The sequence below is a fragment of the Dermochelys coriacea genome, chromosome 24 (genome assembly GCF_009764565.3).
Source record: "Dermochelys coriacea isolate rDerCor1 chromosome 24, rDerCor1.pri.v4, whole genome shotgun sequence".
In the NCBI taxonomy this organism is placed as follows: Eukaryota; Metazoa; Chordata; order Testudines; family Dermochelyidae; genus Dermochelys; species Dermochelys coriacea.
This window is the reverse complement of record NC_050091.1, coordinates 12400036-12422585: the sequence shown is the minus strand read 5'-3', so window position 1 is coordinate 12422585 and position 22550 is coordinate 12400036. Positions and strand designations below refer to the sequence as shown.

Genomic DNA, 22550 nt, shown 5'->3' with positions numbered 1-22550 from the left:
GATCCAGGGACCAGGCCCCAGGGAGAGGGCAGTGGGAGAGGTGAGGTGGGGAGCAATATGGGGAGGAGGCCCCAGGGTGAGGAAGATGGAGGGGGCGCTGGGGGGAGCAGGTACTGGATGGGGGAGCGACGCAGGGAGCAGGCCCTAGGGAGGGGGTGACAGACACAGCATTGCCAGCGCCGGGGGGCAGAGGCCCCAGATGAGCTACGTGTGGCTGCCGGGGCCAGGTGCTTGTGGTGAATCCAGCAGCTGGTGCATGGGCCTGAGACATGTGCTGCCCCGGCTGGGCCAAGCCAAACCCCTGGAGCGGGGGAAGGGCCTGGATTTAGCCCTGGCCCCCCAGGCAGCTGAGGGGGTGCCAGGAGCAGAGTAGTTGGGGGTGGAGCCTGGCATAGTCCCCACCCCCAGCACAGCAGGGGCAGAGCATAGTGGGGGGGCAGGGCTGACACAAGCCACAGGCGGGTCAGGTCTCAAAATATTTAACATTATTAAAAGTCGTCACTTTGCAGGTGTCCATGTCCCCCCCACAGTCCCCACAGCAACAGGGGCGGGGCCGGGAGCCTGCAATGGGCTGGTCCGGGTGCCACAGTGGGGATGGGGTAGCCACTGGCATCATGGCGGAGCAGACCATCCCAGCAGGGGGGTAGGGGCACGCCCTAGTGCCCAGGGGGGAGCAGACCATCCTTGTGGAGGGTGAGGGGAGGCGCTGGCATCTGTGGCGGAGCAGACCATCCCGGGTGGGGGAAAGGGGGGGCAGGTGCCCATGGCAGAACAGACCATCCTGGCTGGGGGGGAGGAGGCGCTGGCATCTGTGGTGGAGCAGACCATCCCAGTGGGGGAGGGGGCGAGCAGGCAGGCGCTGGTGCCGGTGCCCATGGCAGAGCAGACCATCCTTGCAGGGGGGTGCTGCAGTCCATGGCGGAGCAGACCATCCCAGCTGGGGGGAGGCAGGTGCTGCTGCCCGTGATGGAGCAGACCATCCTTGCGGGGGGCGTTGCAATCCATGGCGGAGCAGACCATCCCAGCTGGGGGGAGGCAGGCGCTGCTGCCCGTGGCGGAGCAGACCATCCTTGCAGGGGGGTGCTGCAGTCCATGGCGGAGCAGACCATCCCAGCTGGGGGGAGGCAGGTGCTGCTGCCCGTGATGGAGCAGACCATCCTTGCGGGGGGCGTTGCAATCCATGGCGGAGCAGACCATCCCAGCTGGGGGGAGGCAGGCGCTGCTGCCCGTGGCGGAGCAGACCATCCTTGCGGGGGGCGTTGCAATCCATGGTGGAGCAGACCATCCCGGCTGGGGGGAGGCAGGCGCTGCTGCCCGTGGCAGAGCACACCATCCTTGCGGGGGGGCGCTGCAGTCCATGGCGGAGCAGACCATCCCGGCTGGGGGGAGGCAGGCGCTGCTGCCCGTGATGGAGCAGACCATCCTTACGGGGGGCGCTGCAGTCCATGGCGGAGCAGACCATCCCGGCTGGGGGGAGGCAGGCGCTGCTGCCATGGCGGAGCACACCATCCTTGCGGGGGGGGGGCGCTGCAGTCCATGGTGGAGCGGACCATCCCAGGGGAGCAAGGAATCATCTTTGCCAGGGCCCCTGGTCAGGCCGGGGCATAGCAGGAAGGTGGGCGAAGCTCCCAGAATGCTTTGCTTCCAGCCGTGCCACTCAAGGCCCTTCATCTGCTGCTGCCTGCGGTGCCACCCGGCGGAGATGTCTGGCTATTGTCCCAGCTGGTGCTGCCACCCGCCTCTGCCCCCGGGTCCGAGTCCTGGGGGGGAGCGGGCTCTGGAGGCTGCCCCTCAGCGGCTCCGCCACTGCCTGGGCCCCCCGGCTCGGGTGTGCTGGGCGCCTGCTCCGTGGGGGTGGCCGCCTGCATGATCTTCTGCCGCACCTCGCGGATCTTCAGCTGCAGGCAGACCTTGGTGGGGAAGATGTCAGAGTAGCGGGCCTGGAACGCAGCCGTGGCCTGGGCTGTGGGAGACGAGACACTGCGTCAGCGACACTGGGCTGGTTCCACGGGGACCCCTCACCGGCGCTGTACTGCGGTCCCTGGGGGGGGGGGGCTGGTTCCACAGGGACCCCTCACTGGCGCCAGGCTGCGGCCCCTCTGGGCGGGGGCTGGTTCCACAGGGACGCCTCACCGGCGCCAGGACACGGCCCCTCAGAGGGGGACTGGTTCCACAGGGACCCCTCACTGGCGCCGGGGTGTGGCCCCTCAGAGGGCGGCTGGTTCCACGGAAACCCTTCTCCGGCGGTGGGTCGCGGCCCCACTGGGGGGGCTGGTTCCATGGGGACCCCTCGCCCGGCGCTGGGGGGTTGGCAGGGTGGGGCTGGCACAGCGGTTTGGCAGAGGACACGATGGACATGCCTGCATCCCCCTGACGCTGGCCCACAGAATCGCCGGGGTCCTGCCCCCCTCCTGGAGTCAACACACCGGGGAGCCCACAATTATCCCTACATTGCACATGGAGAGTCCTCCTACCCCATAGTACCCACTATGGAGCTCCTCACCCCATTCCCCGCCCCACAGTGCCCCCTACTGACCCCTCATCCCGCTCCCTGCCCCATGGCACCCCCTAGAGAGCCCCTCGCCCCACTCCCAAAGCACAGCGCCCCGGCAGCACCGACCTGAGGGGAAGAAGCCGTGGTCCTGGAAGAGCTGCATGACCAGCGCCCGCCTCTGGTCCAGGGTCCGGCGCAGCGACGAATACGGGACCTTCTCGTACTCCAGCTCCCCCAGCACGTCCTCTGCCTCTGCGCCTGGGGGGAGGGGCTGTGAGACTCCACCCCGCCCCGTCCCACCGGCCCCGCCCCTTCCCACGGGCCCCGCCCCAACCCATCATTCCAGCTCTGCCCCCTTGCCGGGCCCTGCCCCAGCCCTCACCCGTCTTGTCGAAGGTGAAGATGTCGCCCTCGCACTTGGCGCTCTTGGGCGTGTTGGGCTCCGAGCTGCAGCTCGAGCGGCGCCGCATCTTCCGTTTGGGCGAGATGGGGTCCTCGGTGGAGGAGTCCAGGTCTGGGGGAGGCCGAAGGGTTAATGAGCCCCCCATCCCCTCCTGCATGGGGCCTCTGTCCCCCCCAGCTCCACCAGTGCCCCTCGCTCCCGCCCCACAGCTCCGCCGGTGCCCCTCGCTCCCGCCCCGCAGCCCCTCACTCCCGCCCCCCAGCTCCACCGGTGCCCCTCGCTCCCGCCATACAGCCCCTCGCTCCTGCCCCGCAGCCTCCCCCCGGTGCCCCTCACTCCCGCCCTGCAGCCCCTCACTCCCGCCCCGCAGCCCCGCCCCACCAGTGCCCCTCGCTCCCCCCCCACAACCCCCCCACTCACCAGTGGAGTTCTTGCGCTTCTTGCGGTAGCTGCCCAGGATTGCGCGGGGCGACGTGGCCAGGGACTGCAGCGTGGGCGAGGGCAAAACCTCCTCGGGCTTGAACTCGGGCAGCTCGGCAAAGCGCTCCTCGAAATCCACCTCGGACAGAACCCTGCTGGGGGAGGGGCGGGGGCGCGTCATGCACCGGCTCTCCCGGACACCAGGGTCCCCTCCTCTCCCCCCAGCCTGACCCCAGGAGTGAGGGTCCCCTGAGATGGGGGCGCCAGGTGTCTGCCCGGGGCCAAGCTCCTAACAAGGCATGTGATCCCTGACCCCAGGTGACCCAGAACCTTAATGGCCACTGACCCCCCTGTTACTCACTTGTCCACTGAGTCGAAGGTTTTCTTCAGCGGGGGAGGCCGGACCTTCACCTTCTTGCTGCCCCCACCCTCCTTGCGCTCTGGGCCCTCAGGTGCACCGGGGGTCGGACCTGCCCCCCGGGTCCCCTCCCCAGAGCCAGCAGGGGCAGGGCTGAGCGCAGAGGACGACGAGGAGCCAGCAGGGGGCACTGGGAGTTCAGGGCGGCTCTCAGGACCCGGGACCCTCCAGTCGGGGGAGACAGGCACCCGGGGGGCCTGCGGGGAAGAGAAGCATCAGCACCGGGGGCAGGAAAGGCCCCTGAGGTTGGGGGGAGCTCGAGGAGTGATGGGGGACAGGAGGTGGGTTATTAACCCTAATCCCGTCCCAGCACTCGTAACGGCAGGCGCAACGTCAGGGGAGGTGGCGGGTGAAGTATGATGGAGTGGGGCAGGGGGCTCCCTCACCATCTCAGGGTCCTTGCACCCTGGGAGCAGTGGGTGGGGTGGGGGTAGGGTGGCAGGCAGGGGGATGATGGGGGGGGTCACTCATCATTTCGGGGTCCTTGCACACTGGGAGCAGTGGGTGGGGTGGGGGTAGGGTGGCAGGCAGGGGGATGATGGGGGGGTCACTCACCGTCTCAGGCCCCTTGCCCCCCAGGGCGGCTCCGGGGGCGCTCGACTGCTCTCGGGGCGTTCGTTCCTCACTGGACCCCGGCGCGGCCTCCCGCTGGCTCCAGCCCTCACCGCTCTCAGCCTCAGGCACCGGGTGCTGGGGGGCCGCGGGCGAGGGGGGGTGCCCATCCCAGCTGTCCGGCTCCGGAGCTGGGCCGGATCTGGGGGGTTGGGGCGGAGGGGAGGGGGCAGGCAGCTCCGGAGGCTCCCTTGGGCTCTCCAGCTCCCGGGGGATGCGGGGGGGCCCCCCAGGCTCCGTCTGCTGCCCCCCTGGAGGCCGAGCAGGGCCGGGTGACGGGGCCGACTCGTAGGAGCCCACGGGGATGCTGGCGATGGCGGCCTTCACCTTCTGGGGGGGCTTCGGAGGAGGGCGTGGGGGCCGGGCAGGCGCCGGGGGGAAGGCGAGGGGGCCTGTGGGGGGGGAGAGAGATAGTCATGGGGGGCTGGGTGAGTCACAGGGACCCCCCACTTACACTCCCCCAGCCCCACCCCCACCCCACAGCTCTGCCCCCAGTTCCATACCTATGAGGGCGGAGCCTAGCCCGCTCCCACCCCACAACTCTGCCCCCACTCCATAAGAATCTGGCCTAGCTCAGCCCCGCCCCCTGTTCCATAGCCCCACCCTCTGTTCCGTAGCTATGTGTTGGGGACCTGCCCAACCCCACCCCCTGTTCCATAACCCCACCCCCATTCTGTAGCCAGGTGGATGGGAGTGGGGCCCTGCCCAGCCCACCCCACCCCATTCATACCCATAGGTCCAGGACCCAGTGTGCCCTGGCTGCCGGCACTGCTCCCCTTGGGCAGGATGGGTGCAGGGGCGGGGCTGGCCACGCTATAGACGAGACCATGGGCGGGTGACGGGGTGGGGCCGGCGGTCAGGGGGCCAGGGTAGATGGCCGTGATCACCGGGCCGCTGCAGGAGGGGGGCAGCTGGGGGCTGGGCAGCGGGGAAACCCCCATCTGCCCCGGGGCCAGCAGGGGGCTCTGCCCTGGGGAGAGAAACACCAAGGGTGAGACTGATGGATGGACCCGCCCCTGCCCCCGTCCGGGGCCGCCCACCCCCCTGCCCCCATCCCTCACCAGCCCCTCCCACTCCCCTGACCCCTGCCTGGTCCCAGCCCCAATCCAGCACCAGCCGTCCCCGCCCCCAACACAGCCCCCACCCCCCCAGCACAGCCCCCTGCCCCCATACAGCGACAGCCCCACGCCCAACACAGCCCCCTGCCCCCATCTATTGGGGTTACCAATTTTCTACTGGCACAAAACTAAACACCCTTGCCCGCCCCTTCTGCGAGGCTCCGCTCCCACTCACTCCATCCCCGTCCCTCTGTCACTCGCTCAGGGGGTTGCGGTGCGGGGGGATGCGGGCTCTGGGGTGGGGCTGGGGGATGAGGGGTTCGGAGGCGGGAGGGGGCTCCAAGCCGAGGCAGGAGGTTGGGGTGTGGGAGGGGGTACGGATTCTGGGTGCGGGCTCCAGGGTGGGGCTGGGGGGGTTGGGTGCAGGGGGATGGCTCCGGGCTGGGACCGAGGGGTTCGGAGAACGGGGGGGGGGGAGGAGATCAGGGCTGGGGGGGGCGCTTACCTCAAGCAGCTCCTGGAAGCAGAGACAGGTCCCTGCTCCAGCTCCTAGGCACAGGGGAGACCAGGCAGCTCTGCTGCACACTGCCCCTTCCGCAAGCGTCGCCCCCACAGCTCCCATGGGCCGCGGTTCCCGGCCAAAGGGAGGTGCGGGAGCAGCCTGCAGAGCCCCCTGGCTGCCCCTATACGTAGGAGCTGGAGGGGGGGACCTGCCGTTGCTTCCCGGGGCCGCGTGGAGCCAGGCCAGGAAGGAACTAGTCTGCCTTAGTCCCGCTGCGTCGCCGACCGGACATTTAACGGCCTGGTCAGTGGTGCTGGGCAGAGCTGCCAGGGTCCCTTTTCGACCGGGCGTTACGGTCAGAAACCGGACACCTGTCAACCTACAGCCCCCCCACCCCGACCCAGTCCCCTGCCCCCATCTGGCACCAGCCCCCCGGCTCCAGCCCTGACCCAGCCCCCTGTATCCCCAAACTAGCCCTCTGCCTGGCACCAGCCCCCCGCAGGTCACCCAACCCAGTCCCCTCCTCGCCACGTCCCCAGCCCAGCTTCTGCCCCTCCCTGGTACCGACACACCAGTGCCAGCCCCGCTAAACACACAAGGAGAGCAGAAGTCTGGGTTGAGTGTAACAACGCCCCTGCATTGCAAACACCTCCCCCATTCACAGCCCCCTCCCCCCCTTACCCGAGAGCAGCGGCTGTACAATAGCCGGCCCGCTGGGCCCGATGGCCGTGAAGCCCAGGGCCATGGGGGCCGGCCCCACAGGGGCCTGCACGTAGGTGGCGGCAGGGGCGGCGCCAGTCTGCGAGGGGGAGGCCGAGGTGCCCAGGGTCAGCTGGTGCCCACCTGTGGACTGCACATAGGTGATCCTGGACAGAGAGGGGGGAGCATTACAGGCAGGTGGGGGGGGGGGACACAGAGCCCTGCCCCTCCACTACCCTGGTCTCTACCTGGTGGAGGAGGGCAGCAGCACCTTCTGAGCCTGACTGGGGGGTCCCACGAGGGCCGTGGCTGGGCTCAGGGGGGGAGCCAGGGAGGCACTGTTCGGAGCAGGGGTCAACGGGGTCAGCTGGATGATCTGGGGGGTAGAGCAGCAGGGTTAGAGAGACCCCCAAGCCACCCCCCCCCCACCCCCTGGCACAGACACGCACTCACCTTGCTAGCAGGCTGGGCTCCATTCTGCAGGGGCACCGGGAAGGGTGGCGCTACCTGGGCCATCGGGCCGGCCCCACCCCCGGGGCGCACCGTCACCTGGGGCGCAGCCACGGGTACCAGCACCTTGCCCTGCACCAGGTGGGCAGAGCCTCCGGGGCCCGGGGCCTGCACTGGAGACACCGACTGGGCTGGGGGGGAGACAGAGGACACATCAGGATGGAGTGGGGGAGAGGGAGCCAGCCCGCCGCCCCATCCCCAACCCTGTGCCAGACAGCCCCCCCACCACATCCCCCACCCCCGAGCCAGCCAGCCAGCCCCCCGGCCCTGGGGCCAAAGCCCCCCTCACCTTTGGGCGTGGTGGAAACGACGGTGACGGCGGTGCTGGCGCTGCCAGGCCCGGGCTGGAGGATGGGCAGACCATGGGGCGTGGTGGCGAGTACCTTGCTGCTGGTGGGGGGCAGGGTGAAGTGGATGCTGGCGGCTCCAGCCCCTGCCCCCTTGCCCCCAGCCACCTGCAGCTGCTGGGGCAGGGTGGGCAGGATGTACTGCACCTGGGTGATGCCCCCTGCCTTGCCTGGGGCCCCCGACAGGAGGCCCTGGGGCTGCAGGATGCCCAGGGGCACCGGCCCATTGGGCCCGGATCCCGAGGGGTTCTGGGTAATGAACTGCACCGAGGGCTGCGGTGGCAGCACGGTCACTGGGGCTGGCCCGGTCGCCGCACCCCCCGCCTGCCCCACCAGCAGGTTGGTCACCACGTTGCCTGCGGCCACCGGGGCCTTGGGGACCGGCCCGAGCAGGGGCCCAGCCACCAGGTGGGGGGATGGGGCCTGGCAGGCAGGGGGCGGGGGCTTCTTGTCGGCATAAAGGAGGCCGATGCGCCCCACAGGCACGGCCTCGGGCTTAGCACCCCCCAGCATGGCCAGGGCTGACGGTGCCGGCTCCAGGGCTGGGGGGCTGAGCAGAGGCCCGCCCTCGCCCGCCCCCCGGGGGAAGGGCTTGCTGGCGATGGGCACCGGGGTGCTGCTCACCGGCTTGACCACGTTGGTGACTACAGTGGAGGCTGTGCGCGCCAGCCCCGGCGCCCCGCTGTAGCCGCTGAGCGAGGGCGCCGGCACCAGCACCGTGCCTGCGGACAGGCGCCCCGGCTCGGGCAGCACCAGCGCCTGCAGCACCCCCCCCGGGGGAGGAGATGACCGAGGGCCCAGCAGCGCCCGTCTCCGCCCCCCCGGCGCTGTCAGCCCGCTTTCGGCGGTAGGGGGGTGCCGGCTCAGGGCGCTTGGCTGGCGGGGGGGCGGGGGGCTGGGCCCCCCGCGAGTCCTGGGCCTTGAAGGGGCTAGGCGCCAGTGGAAAGGGGCTGTAGGGCTTGGCCACGGGTGGCTGGTCGGGGCCGTGGGGCAGGTCCAGCTCAGGGGGGGCTGGCGGGCGGCAGGGGGCAAAGGCGCCCGAGGAGGGGGGCAGCGGCGGGGAGCGGGAGCGGATCACTGGGGAGAAGAGCTTCCGCCCAAAGCCCTGGGGGCAGAGAGAGACATGGGGGAGGTTAGGTACTGCACCCCATAGCTCTCCCTGCCCCCCCATCAACTCCCACACAGCCCCCGTCTCTTCCTGCCCCCATCAACCCACCCATAGCTCCCCCTGCCCTTCATAGCTCCCCCACCTCTCCCTGCCCCCATCAGCCCCCCTGCCTCCCACAGCCCTTCCCTCCCCCATCAACTCCCAAACAGCCCCCCTTTCTCTGCCCCCCATAGCTCTTCCTTGCCCCCATCAGCCCCTCCATAGCTCCCCCTGCCCCATATCACCCCCCTACCCCCATCAGTCCCATATAGCTCCTCCTGTCCCCTATATAGCTCCCCAGCCCCCACCTTGCCGTCGGGCTCCTCGCCTGAAGAGGTGTCGCTCTCACTGTCCGTCACCCTCTCCTTGCATTTCAGGTCAATGTCAGGCGGGTTGAACCCATCGTCCGCTGGGAGGCAAGGGGGGAGCAGATTCAGTGATGCCCCCGAAGCCCCTCGCTCACTGCCCAGATCCAACCCCCTCCCTGCAGAGCTGTGCCAGGGGTGGGGAGGGGGACACGGCCGTGGGGTATGCGGCTGTACAGCAGGGCCGGGGGGGGAGGGCTAAGGGAGTTCTGTGGGGCAGTGGGGAGTCCAGGGCCTCTAGGCGGGCTTCGAGGGAGCCGGGAGGTCTGAGGGGTTCGGGGAGGGGGCCTCACCAATTACATCATCGTCCCCTTCCTCCTCACAGATGACCATGCGCTCCTCATCGCTCGTCATGTCCTCGCTGGCCACGCGCTGGGAGCGGGTGGTGCGGGGAGCTGGCGGCAGCAAGGGGGGCCGGGGACCCTCACCTGGAGCTGCGAATGGGGTCCCAGAGGGGCCCGGCCCCCCATACTGGCCCTTCCCGCTGGCGTAGGGCGACGGGCTGGAGCACATCTGCAACAAAGCGGGAAGCAATGGGGACTGCGACCCCTGCACCTCCCACCAGCAGGTCCCTCCAACCCAAACCCGAGATCCTCCCCCGCATCAGGGATCCTATTCCCCCCCCACCCCCAAGCAGGGCCCCCCAACCCAGACCCGAGACCCTCCTTCCCATCAGGGATCCCATTCCCCCCCACCCCCAAACAGGGCCCCCCAACCCAGAACTGGGACCCTTCCCTCCATCAGGGATCCCATTTCCTTCCCAGTAGGGCCCTCCAAGCCAGACACAGACTCCCCACAGGGGACCCAATACATTCCCTCACGCCCCCTCCAAACCCCAATCCACCATGAGCTCTCAGCTCCCCCAAACTCCAAGGCCCCCCAGTACCTGTGTGAGCTCCTGCAGCGCCTGGCTGTCCCGCTCCCCGGTGTCCAGCCCGTGCACCCCACTGTGAGAGAAGGCCCGGGGCCGCTGCGCCCCAGTCCCCGCCACGTGGATCAGCCGCTCCCCGGGTACATGCCCTGCGCCCCCTGCCTTGCCCTCTGGCCCTGCCAGCACCGGGATCTCTGAGGAGGCTATGGGGGAGAAGAGAGGGGCTGAGCAGGCTGTGGGGGAAGCCCCATGAGGGGGAGAGGGGAGGGGGAGAGTCTCACCTCCCGGCACGGCGGCTGTGCCCGTCTCCGACATGCTGCGCTCCCGCGACTCCTTGGGGCCCCCCCCCAGGCCCCGGTGCCGAGGGCTTGGCGTCCGAGCTCGACTTCTTCCGGTCCTTGTTACACCACTTCCAATCAGGGTGCGCCTTGAAGTGCGCCTCCTTCACCTGTGCACAGACCACATTAGGGGGCGCCCCGCTGGCCTCCCAAACCTTCTGTCCACTGGATCCCCAAGTCCCCCCTCCCCGACTCACTGGCCCCCCCGAGTCCTCCTGCCCAACTCACTAGCCCCCAAACCCCACACTGACCACCTGCGGCGCAGCATCCCCTGCTGACCCCAGTGCTGAGCCCCCCCACCCCCTCATTGACGCCCCCTACAACACGGTGCCCCCTGCTGTCCAACTCCCAGCAGTACAGCGCCCCACCCCGCAGCCCAGGCCCTGCCCCGGTGCCCGCACCTGGAAGGCCAGGTCATGGTACTTCTGCTTCTCCTTGGGCCCCAGCGCGTACCACCACTCGCCCAGGATCTTGCTGACGGTGCGGTTGTCCTGGTTCGGGTGCCGCTGGTGCACCAGGGCCCGGTGCCGCTTGCTGAAGATCATGAAGGCGTTCATGGGCCGCCGGATATGGTCCTTCTCCCGCTGCAGCAAAGGGAGGGGTCAGCATGCAAACGACCTACACACCCACGGCCAATCATATCCCTCCTACAGGGAGGGAGGTCTAGGGGAGCGGTCAGTATGCAAATGAGCAACACGCCCACAGCCAATCACATCCCTCCTACAGGGAGACTGGGGGGCTCTAGGGAAGGGGTCAGTATGCAAACAAGCAATGCACTGGCAGCCAATCATACCCCTCCACCAGGGAAGGGGGCCTATGGGGGGTCCTCAGGGAGTGTTCCATGTATTAAATTAAGGGGGGGATGAGTTCTCATGACACATTCCATGTGGGTTTCAGAGTAGCAGCCGTGTTAGTCTGTATTCGCAAAAACGCACAGACACACCCCTGGAGCCCCGACCTGGGGTATTCTATCTGCTACCCAAGATCCATAAACCTGGAAATCCTGGACGCCCCATCATCTTAGGCATTGGCACCCTGACAGCAGGATTGTCTGGCTATGTAGACTCCCTCCTCAGGCCCTTCGTTACCAGCACTCCCAGCTATCTTCGAGACACCACCGATTTCCTGAGGAAACTACAGTCCATTGGTGATCTTCCTAAAAACACCATCCTAGCCACTATGGATGTAGAAGCCTCTACACCAACATTCCACACAAAGATGGACTACAAGCCGTCAGGAACAGTATCCCCGATACTGTCACGGCTAACCTGGTGGCAGAACTTTGTGACTTTGTCCTGACCCATAACTATTTCACATTTGGTGACAATGTATACCTTCAAATCAGCGGCACTGCGATGGGTACCCGCATGGCCCCACAGTATGCCAACATTTTTATGGCTGACTTAGAACAACGCTTCCTCAGCTCTCGTCCCCTAATGCCCCTACTCTACTTGCGCTACATTGATGACATCTTCATCATCTGGACCCATGGAAAAGAAGCTCTTGAGGAATTCCACCATGATTTCAACAATTTCCATCCCACCATCAACCTCAGCCTGGACCAGTCCACACAAGAGATCCACTTCCTGGACACTACGGTGCTAATAAGCGATGGTCACATAAACATCACCCTATATCGGAAACCTACTGATCGCTATTCCTACCTACATGCCTCTAGCTTTCATCCAGATCATACCACTCGATCCATTGTCTACAGCCAAGCGCTACGATATAACCGCATTTGCTCCAACCCCTCAGACAGAGACAAACACCTACAAGATCTCTATCATGCATTCCTACAACTACAATACCCACCTGCTGAAGTGAAGAAACAGATTGACAGAGCCAGAAGAGTACCCAGAAGTCACCTACTACAGGACAGGCCCAACAAAGAAAACAACAGAACGCCACTAGCCATCACCTTCAGCCCCCAACTAAAACCTCTCCAACGCATCATCAAGGATCTACAACCTATCCTGAAGGACGAGCCATCGCTCTCTCAGATCTTGGGAGATAGACCAGTCCTTGCTTACAGACAGCCCCCCAATCGGAAGCAAATACTTACCAGCAACCACACACCACACAACAGAACCACTAACCCAGGAACCTATCCTTGCAACAAAGCCCGTTGCCAACTCTGTCCACATATCTATTCAGGGGATACCATCATAGGGCCTAATCACATCAGCCACACTATCAGAGGCTCGTTCACCTGCGCATCTACCAATGTGATATATGCCATCATGTGCCAGCAATGCCCCTCTGCCATGTACATTGGCCAAACTGGACAGTCTCTACGTAAAAGAATGAATGGACACAAATCAGAAGTCAAGAATTATAACATTCAAAAACCAGTTGGAGAACACTTCAATCTCTCTGGTCACTCGATCACAGACCTAAGAGTGGCTATACTTCAACAAAAAAGCTTCAAAAACAGACTCCAACGAGAGACTGCTGAATTGGAATTAATTTGCAAAGTGGATACAATTAACTTAGGCTTGAATAGAGACTGGGAATGGATGAGTCATTACACAAAGTAAAACTATTTCCCCATGGTATTTCTCCCCCCCACCCCACCCCCCACTGTTCGTCTGATATTCTTGTTAACTGCTGGAATTAGCCTACCTGCTTGTCACCATGAAAGGTTTTCCTCCTTTCCCCCCCCTGCTGCTGGTGATGGCTTATCTTAAGTGATCACTCTCCTTACAGTGTGTATGATAAACCCATTGTTTCATGTTCTCTGTGTGTGTGTATATAAATCTCTCCTCTGTTTTTTCCACCAAATGCATCCGATGAAGTGAGCTGTAGCTCACGAAAGCTTATGCTCTAATAAATTTGTTAGTCTCTAAGGTGCCACAAGTACTCCTTTTCTCATTCCATGTGGGGGATCAGAGTAGCAGCCGTGTTAGTCTGTATTCGCAAAAAGAAAAGGAGGACTTGTGGCACCTTAGAGACTAAAATTTATTTGAGCATAAGCTTTCGTGAGCTACAGCTCATTTATAAATTTGTTAGTCTCTAAGGTGCCACAAGTACTCTTTTTCTTCATGTGGGGGATGGAGGGGAAGGGGGAGTTACCATGGAGCGTTCCAGAAGGGGGATAAAGGGGGGCATGAGGTGTCATGGTGCGTTCCATGTGGAAATTAAAGGGGGGGGGTGAATTCTCGGGCCACATTCCACGTCGGGAATAATGCACTTGGCCTTGGGGAAGTGCAAGTCTCTCTGGACTGTTCCATGCACACGGCATTGCGGGGGAGGGGGGCCGACACGCGCTTGTCTCTGTACCAGAGATGGGGAGAGCTGGTCTCTCTGGACTGTTCCATGCACACTGTGGGATGCCCTCTCTGGATCATTCCATGTATGGGGGTGGAGCGGATTTCACGGGACTATCCCATCCACATGGCAGCATGGGGGAGGGTGTCTCTCTGGCCTACTCTATACACATGGGGGGGTGGGGAGATGGTCTCTGTGTGGGGACTGACCGTACCATGGACACAGTGGGGGGGGAAGTCTCTGGACTGTTCCACGCACACGGCGGGGGGACAGTCTCTCTCACCTTGTTGGGGCTGCGCCCATCCTTCTCGGAGGAGGAGTCTCGCTCCTTGGGCAGGGCGCTCAGCGACTGCGTCCGGCGCTTCCCGGGCTGCAGAGGGAGCTGGATCTCGGGGGACACAATCGACAGGAACCTGCGCAGGACAGGCGTCACTCTTGTAACCCTGCTGCCCCTCGATCCTCCCCCCAGCTTGGTCCCTGCCCCAGATCCTCCCATATCCTGCCCCCAACACTTCCAACACCCCCTGTACTGCCCCTGCCTCCACCCCACAAGCCCTAAGGCCCCACCCATGTCCCCCTGCCGGCCCTGACTATGTGCCCACAAACAACCCTCCTTACTCCCCTGCCAGCCCCATGTCCCCCCTTCCTCCTCAAAACCCTGCACCAGCCCCATGTCCCCTCATCTCCCCCGTAGCCCCCTGTCCCCCCATCCCCCTCGCACCATGTCCCCCAACCCTCCCCCACTCACGCATCATCGTGGTCACTCTCCGTCTCGCTGTCCAGTCTTGGGGGCCCCGGGGCCTCGTCCACGAGCTGGGAGGGGCCCTCTGCCCCTCCAGCCGCTGCCGTGGCCTGGGGGGCTGAGGCTGGGCTGTCAGGGCGGGAAGCTCCCCGTTTTCCCAGCTCAGCCCCTGACGCCACCCCCGGGAGGTCATGGGCAACAGCCGCTGATTCTGGAGGCTCTGGTGGGGGCAAAAGTCAAGGGCGACAGCCCATGAGAACACACCAGGCAGAGAGGGGCCATTTTTGTGGGTCACACTGAAATGCAAAGGATGCCCAGCCCCTACCACCATCAGCAAAGCAGAGGCCATTTTTGCGGGTCACACCGAAATGCAACAGCATGAGCTCCCCCTGCTGGCTGCACTCCTTGCTTGCTGCACAGGCATCATTTTGTTGGGTCACACACAAAAGCCAGCAGCTCCCCTGTGCTGGCAAAGAACTGTCCGGGCTCACGGCCCCCCTGGCTCTCCCCAGCTGGCCCACATGGGACTATCCCACCCTCACCTTTGTTCTGATTGGACACTGCGGGGTGATTGACAGGTTGCTGGCCCTCGCTGGGCTGAACAGAAGAGTCCGGCTGGCTGGGGGCCAGGAAGGGCACAAGGGAGTGCCACGGGAACACGGCCACAGAGCGTGGCTCCACGTTGGTCCAGACTGGAAGGGAGAGAGTAGGCAAAGGGTTAAACACACAGCCAGGATGCTTGGGTTCTCTCCTGGCTGGGGGGAGACTGGGAGCCAGGACTCCTGGGTTCTCTCCCCAGTTCTGGGAGGAGAGTGGGGTCTGGTGGGTTAGAGCAGGAGGGGCTGGGAGCCAGGATGCCTGGGTTCTCTCCCCCCCGGGTCACTCTGCTCTGTACCATACCCCCAGTATTGGGGCTCTCTGGCCTTCCCCCATGCTCAGATAGCCCCCCATACACCCCAGCAATTGGGAAGGACTCTGGAGTTTTCCTTTGCACCAGGTTCCCTCCCCCCAACCTGGGGGTGAATGCGGGGAGGAGCCCCAGAGGTGCTGGCTGTAGGAGGGGAGAGCAGGCGTGGTGACTCTGCTTTGACCCACAGCGGCTACCAAGCCCAGGGATGTACAGGGGAGGGGAGTCCCCCAGCACTGATCTGGGGACAAGGGGAGCCAGCAGCTCCCCAATGCCCCCCAGAGTAGGACATCACCCCATGCCACTCCCTGGAGGGGGTAGCTCAGGGCGCAGGACAGGGAAAACATGCAGCACTGAGTCACCCCCAGGTCCATCCCCCCCACATCTCCCAGCCCCAGATGATCCCCTCCACCCCTTCCTGTGGGGCCTCTCAGGCTGAGCAGCACTTCCTCCTGGGGGCGTGGAGGCCAGGGACACAACCACACAACCACACACACACACACACACACACACACACACAGCACCTGCGGCCCTGCCACACCCCAGCTACACAACAAGGCCCTGCCACATACCCCAGCACAATGCAACATGCACACAATGTCTCACAACGTATCACAGCCCTGACACACACAGATGTCCCAACACAATGCAGCTGGGGCATCCAACACACACAGAGCTGTACCATATCCTGCAACACGTGCACACTGCAACACTACACAGCAATGCAACGTAACACAACACACACCAACTTGCAGTGCAATGCAGCTTGGCAAACACAAATACACCAGGACATCCTGTAACACACCACAGAAACCCAAGTCCTGCCCAACCTGCATCACACAAAGCGCCATTAGACATCCTAACACAACAACCTCCGCGCCCCACCAGCGAGAGCCCAGGTTACTCCCCACATCTGGCTGTTCAGGCCCCGGCCCGACCTCTGCATGGGGCAGAGCCCCCACAGGCCTGAGCCCGGGCAACTACCACAGGGCAGCACTAACATGGCCAGCCTACATAGGGCAGGGCTGCAGCTGCAGCTATGTGGTGCCCCATGCGCGACAGCAGCAAGCCAGCCCACCCCGCAGCTGCCTGTGGCACGGCGGGGAGCTCCCCATAGGCAACGGGGCAGCATGCCACAGTCACCCCCCCCACAACGCAGCATCCTCGCACCAGCCACCTGCCAGGGCACCAACCCACCTCCAACCCCAGCCGCCCACTGCCAGCCCTTGGTGGCGTCGGGGGTCCCCCAGCCCTTTCAGCGCCCCCGCTGTCTGTCCCGGGAGCATGGCGCGTGCGCGGCTAACTCAATTATTAAAGCCCTTAAGTGGCTGGCGGTGGGGCGCTGCCGGGAAGCTGGCTCTGCCTTCCTGTTCTCCGGCCGGTGACCACATCCCCCGCAGGCGGGGGACAGGATGGAAGAGGATTTCAGCGGGGGGGGGGGGGGGAGGGTGTCACTGCAGCCCCCCGTCACTCCTCCCCATCCCCCATGAAGGCGCAGAACTCCAAGCATGGATGGGTCTGCAGGGCTGACGGGGGAACAGACATGCACCCCCAAAACCCGTCACGGCCACGAGAGCACGCGGCAGGGTCAGGCAGGAAACCTGAGGCACAGAGATGGGAAGGGACTGGCCAAGGTCACCCAGTGAGCCAGGAAGAGAACCCAGGAGTCCTGGCTCCCAGCCCCCCTCCCCACGACCACTACACCCATTCCCCTCCCAGAGCCAGGATAGAACCCAGGAGTCCTGTGCGGATGAGGGACAGGTCTGCGCTGGGAAGTTAATTCAGGCTCTGGGGACGGCACCAGCTCAGTTGCCTCCAGAGCCCGACTGTCCCAGGGGAGCTCAGGAGGCAAGGAGAGCCCCAGCATCGATGGAGCCTCTGCGCTGGGGGGCGAGTGGGCAGGCGGGGGGAGCAAGGGGCCCCAGTGGCCCGTCCAGTCCTCAGCCGTTGTGCTGGTGCTGTGACCCAAATATTCACAGAATACCAGGGTTAGAAGGGGGTATCTAGTCCAACCCCCAACTCCCCAGATCCCTGAATGGCTCCCTCAAGGATTGAACTCAACCCTGGGTTTAGCAGGCCTGTGCTCAAACCACTGATCTGTCCCGAACCCCCAGATCAGGGCCAGTGCCCCAGAGGGGAGGGGCCTCGTGTCCCAATCCTGTCCTGACCCAGCAAGACCCCCCCCATGCACCCGGATGGGAGCTGGCAATTCCTAGAGGACGGGGAGGGGCTCCACACCCCATTCCTGGCCCCCCAAGCCAGCCCCCAAACACGGATACGGACAGGACCTGGCAGCCCCAAGAGTGGCGGAGCCCTGCGCCCCATTCCTGCCCCCCCAGCCACTCCCCCCCATGCGCCTAGACAGGACCTGGCGCCCCCCAGAGGGGAGGGGCCCCGCGCCCCATTCCTGCCCCCCAACCACTCCCCCCCATGCGCCCAGACAGGACCTGGCGCCCCCCAGAGGGGAGGGGTCCCGCACCCCATTCCTGCCCCCAACCACTCCCCCCCATGCGCCCAGACAGGACCTGGCGCCCCCCAGACGGGAGGGGCCCCGCGCCCCATTCCTGCCCCCCCAACCACTCCCCCCCATGCGCCCAGACAGGACCTGGCGCCCCCCAGAGGAGAGGGGTCCCACGCCCCATTCCTGCCCCCCCAACCACTCCCCCCCATGCGCCCAGACAGGACCTGGAGCCCCCCAGAGGGGAGGGACCCCGTGCCCCATTCCTGCCCCCCCAACCACTCCCCCCCATGCGCCCAGACAGGACCTGGCGCCCCCCAGAGGGGAGGGGTCCCGCACCCCATTCCTGCCCCCCCAACCACTCCCCCCCATGCGCCCAGACAGGACCTGGAGCCCCCCAGAGGGGAGGGACCCCGTGCCCCATTCCTGCCCCCCAACCACTCCCCCCCATGCGCCCAGACAGGACCTGGCGCCCCCCAGAGGGGAGGGACCCCGCGCCCCATTCCTGCCCCCCCAACCACTCCCCCCCCATGCGCCCAGACAGGACCTGGCGCCCCCCAGACGGGAGGGGCCCCGTGCCCCATTCCTGCCCCCCCAACCACTCCCCCCCATGCGCCCAGACAGGACCTGGCGCCCCCCAGACGGGAGGGGCCCCGCGCCCCATTCCTGCCCCCCAACCACTCCCCCCCATGCGCCCAGACAGGACCTGGCGCCCCCCAGAGGGGAGGGACCCCGCGCCCCATTCCTGCCCCCCCAACCACTCCCCCCCATGCGCCCAGACAGGACCTGGAGCCCCCCAGAGGGGAGGGACCCCGTGCCCCATTCCTGCCCCCCCAACCACTCCCCCCCATGCGCCCAGACAGGACCTGGCGCCCCCCAGACGGGAGGGGCCCCGCGCCCCATTCCTGCCCCCCCAACCACTCCCCCCCATGCGCCCAGACAGGACCTGGCGCCCCCCAGACGGGAGGGGCCCCGCGCCCCATTCCTGCCCCCCCACCACTCCCCCCCATGCGCCCAGACAGGACCTGGCGCCCCCCCGAGGGGAGGGGTCCCGCACCCCATTCCTGCCCCCCAACCACTCCCCCCCATGCGCCCAGACAGGACCTGGCGCCCCCCAGAGGGGAGGGACCCCGCGCCCCATTCCTGCCCCCCCCAACCACTCCCCCCCATGCGCCCAGACAGGACCTGGCGCCCCCCAGACGGGAGGGGCCCCGCGCCCCATTCCTGCCCCCCCAACCACTCCCCCCCATGCGCCCAGACAGGACCTGGAGCCCCTCAGAGGGGAGGGACCCCGCGCCCCATTCCTGCCCCCCGGGGCTGCCAGCGGAGCTCGCTCGGGGGCAGCTCTCGGGGTCCCACCGCGCCAGGGTTCAAAGGTCACCGGCTGTCCCCCCCCCCCCCGCGCCACTGACCGAACATGCCGAGCCCCCGCCGCGGCGCGGGGGGGGGCAGCGCTGCCGGGGGTCGCTCCGCGGAGAACATCGCGGGGGGGCGGCGGCGGGGTTCATGCCCCCCCCGCCCCCTCTGCCGGCCGGGGGGGCCTCACCCCTGCGCGCGCGCGCCCGGGCCGCCCCCAGGCGGGCGCGCGCGCCGGGCCGGGGAGCGGGCGCGCGCGCGCGAGGGGGCGGGCGGGGGCGCGCGCGGGGCGGGGCGCGCTGAGGGCGCGCGCAGGGGGAGTCTCCGCCTGTCGCCGTTGCCCGGCACCCGCCGCCTGTCGCCGCTTGTCCCGGCCCGGCCCCGCCTGGGAACAAGGGCGGCCCCCCCCACGCGCCCCGCGTCACGCAGGCCCCGTCGCCCCCCCCATTGGCCGCCGCCGCCCCGGGTCATTCACATGCAAATGAGCGGCGCTCACACACGCCGCCCGCCCATTGGCCGCCGCGCCGACGTCACCGCTGCGCGAATCAACGGCTCGGCTCCCGATTGGCGGGGAGCGGCGGCGCCTGCTATTGGCTGCTCCCCCGCCCGCCCCCTCCCCGGCGCTGCGGGGGGGCTGCTCGGCCCGGTCCCGCTGCGCCCCGCCCCTGGCCTCGGGGCACGGCAGGACACGGGGTCACGTGGCCGGCCGGGCACGCCCGCTCCCGCACACTCACGTGCCCCTGTAAACACGCCGACACACGTGCCACACACCCTCTTGTGCACGTCTGACACACTCACACACCTTAACTCATGTGCACTTCTTAACATGCCTGCAGATGCACCACACAGACTCCTGTGCACACCTAGCACGCTCACGCATGCACCCTACACACGCTCATGTGCGCATCATACTTTCCCATCCCCAAACCCCCGCAGACACCACGCTCGCCTGCGCTTCAACCACACTCCCCCCCAGGCATCCCACTCAGCTGCCCCTCATGGGTACGAAATGCTCACATGTTCTCACCCCAAACCTGTGTTTACACCCACACAGGCATGAACACATGCACGGAGAGGTGTGCACTAGCATGTTTGCATGCACAGCTGTGCACATTCACTCCCCCCAGAGCTGTGCATATGTACACACTTCTCACACACGCGTGCGCACACATGCGCGCTCTCACTCACACAGCTGGGCATGCTGACATGCTCACACACAGACTTGGAGACACACACATCCCGCGCTCACGCACAGACACTGACGTATCTGGCTATGCTGACACACACCCACTCTCTACCACACACTGACACACACACACAGCTGCTCTCTATCTCTCACACACACACACTCCCAGGGGCGCTGGTTCCTTCGCTGGCTGCCTGCCCGCCGCACTGGGGGCCCAGCTGCATTCTTGGGATAACCTCCCCCACGCACCCAGGGGGGAGGGGGAGGAGCCAGCCCTACCGGGTGAGCCCCCACATCCTGGGGACCAGCTAATCCGGGGCCCGTGCACACTCCCCACATACACCAGGCCCAGCAGCCTGAGTCAACACAACTCTGCTCACACCCCGGGCAGGTCAATGGAGTAGGGGTCAGAGAGAATCCAGCAACCCCACTCCATGCCCCCCAGCACTGGGCTGAGAGCTCATGGGGGCGGGCATGGGCACAAACACAAACACCATGCGAGAGAGACATAACACACCCAGTGAGAGAGACATGCACAACACACACACTGCAAGCAAGAGACACACAAAACCCCTCCCAAATACCCCCCAAAGCATACGCGCGCGCGCGCACGCACACACACACGAGACTCACCCATGCAGAGAGAGACACGAATGTACAGTAGGAGACATGTACACGCACCTACACCCCACAAAAGAGACAAGATACACTGATAGGGACGCACGCATGCCAATGCACTATAACACCACACTACGCACAGCTGCAAATGCAGTTTAACACACTCGGACATGTAGAGCAGAGACACAACAAGAGCAAGACAATTACCAACGCGGCAACACACCCAAAGTATAAGAACACACACCCTCTGTACAGAAAAAAACCCCACACACCACACAGCCAGCAAGAGACAGCCCACCACACACACAGAACCGCCCACAATGTACAGCGTAATACACACATCAAGAGAGACGCACTAGAGCGCAGGGTCCATCCCCTCCAGCAGGGGGGGACAGGGACACAGTTCTGGGGTCCCCCTCCCCCCCATGCAGTTCTGGGGGGCAGGAACAGGGGACGGCCCATGGGACGTTCCAGTGGCCACCAGGGATGAGTCTCGCAGCCAGGGGGCTCCCCTAGGACCATGAGAGCATGAAAGGAACTAGGGGGCAGCCTGTTCCCCCTCCCCCACTCTGGGGCAACCCTGCCCCACACAGGAAGAATGGGGTCTCCATGGCAACCCCTGGGGTGTGTGTGTGTCTGGGGTTGCTATGGAGTCCGTGGGGTCTCCAGGGCGACCCAGGGCCCAAGTACCCACCCGGCAATGCCAGCGTGAGTGTGTGAGACACCCCCCAGGGGAGGCAAGTGTGCAGAAGAAGATGCCAGAGCATGGGGGAGGGACAGAGGGATCGCAAAGGGGTGCAAGAGAGCGTGAGATGGCAGATGAACGTGCAATGTGTGCGTGCCACAAAGCCACTGCCTGTGAAGCTGCCAGGGCTCAGCTGCACCAGAGACACCCAGTGCCACCAGGACCCCGTGCGCGTGAGCAGCTGCTCCGGCCCGGCAAGTGTGGCACTGTGGCTGAGGGCTGGCGTGAGCCTGCGCCCCCCCAGAAACAGATTTCTGGGCAAACCCCCAGCCCCACTGCTATGGGACCCAGGTGTCGATAACATGCCCAGCATCCGTGTGTAGAACACACTCGTGTCTGTGGGAAGGGGGAGGCATCTGTATATATACTGTGCACGTTTGACAGCTTGGAGCTGCCTGGTGTGCACAAGTGTGCAGGAGCAGCGGGCAAGGTGTGAGCGCAGTGTTTGTGCCAAGTCTGGGGTGTGTTAGGTGTGCCAGAGCCACGTGTGCACCCCAGGGCTGTGACTAAGGTGAGGGGGGTCTGTGAAACATGCTGTCCATGCAAATGACAAGTGTGTTATGCCCGGTTCACATGTGTTCATGAGTGTGATCCACATAAGTATGTCATGTGTGCAATTGCTTTTGTGCACATCTATGCCAGCCACATGTGCGCTGTGGGAGAGCTTGTGTATGAGCATTATCCGCGGGAGGGTGGAGAGGCCAGCTCTATCATGTCCCCTGCACTCGTGCAACCCCATCGCACACACACTTGCACACCCACCCCTCTCACTTCAATATAAATAGAGATGGGGCTTGGAGCACAGGGAGATGGTCGCTCTGGTTACCGGTTGCCAGGAGACTGCAAACTACATCCCCGATACTGCAGAGATGGTGATGGGAGGGGAGCGAGTAAGCTGCCAGTTCACACCCACACCCCTGGGGCAGGGAGCTAGACCCTATCCCACAGGGATTCCACAGCCAGCTCCACAAGGGCTGGTGATGGGGTCCTCTGACCAGAGGCCTGGCTCAATGCGACAGCAAGTTTGTGAACCCTGCACTGGGAACCCCAAACCAGTGCAAGAATGAGCATATGATAGGGCTAG

General features: G+C 65.3%; 2 protein-coding genes across 3 annotated transcripts in view; both read right to left on the bottom strand.

Moving 5' to 3' along the window:
• Positions 1-463: 463 nt before the first annotated feature.
• Positions 464-1641, bottom strand: LOC122457408 (mucin-1-like). 2 transcript variants are annotated; one of them, XM_043502170.1, is made up of 2 exons: positions 1524-1641; positions 464-1257 (listed from the first exon to the last, which is right to left on the bottom strand). In XM_043502170.1, exons 1-2 carry the CDS (start codon positions 1572-1574, stop codon positions 613-615), a joined length of 696 nt encoding a protein of 231 aa, XP_043358105.1. In that variant the 5' UTR covers positions 1575-1641; the 3' UTR covers positions 464-612. The 2 variants fall into 2 exon arrangements, with proteins under 2 accessions (XP_043358105.1, XP_043358104.1); XM_043502169.1 differs by lacking the exon at positions 1524-1641 and having other exon boundaries at positions 464-903; positions 1081-1509.
• The window catches only part of CIC (capicua transcriptional repressor), a 30748-nt gene continuing 8661 nt past the window's right edge, over positions 464-22550 (bottom strand). Inside the window, 21 exon segments of the mRNA XM_043502151.1 lie at positions 464-1963; positions 2621-2752; positions 2877-3008; positions 3318-3472; positions 3679-3932; positions 4291-4739; positions 5078-5317; positions 6589-6777; positions 6856-6982; positions 7060-7247; positions 7406-8238; positions 8240-8568; positions 8919-9019; positions 9269-9488; positions 9862-10049; positions 10128-10203; positions 10205-10294; positions 10586-10768; positions 13738-13867; positions 14203-14416; positions 14739-14888. Of these exon segments, the coding sequence (XP_043358086.1) occupies positions 1668-1963; positions 2621-2752; positions 2877-3008; positions 3318-3472; positions 3679-3932; positions 4291-4739; positions 5078-5317; positions 6589-6777; positions 6856-6982; positions 7060-7247; positions 7406-8238; positions 8240-8568; positions 8919-9019; positions 9269-9488; positions 9862-10049; positions 10128-10203; positions 10205-10294; positions 10586-10768; positions 13738-13867; positions 14203-14416; positions 14739-14888 (4676 nt within the window). The 3' untranslated portion in view covers positions 464-1667.

Coding starts and splice junctions, on each gene's coding strand:
- LOC122457408 (XM_043502169.1), bottom strand. CDS start 1,509: ATGGTGTGCTCCGCCATGGCAGCAGCGCCTGCCTCCCCCCAGCCGGGA. Junction 904..1,080: donor TCCGCCATGGACTGCAGCAC/CCCCCTGCAAGG, acceptor GGACTGCAGCAC/CCCCCTGCAAGGATGGTCTG.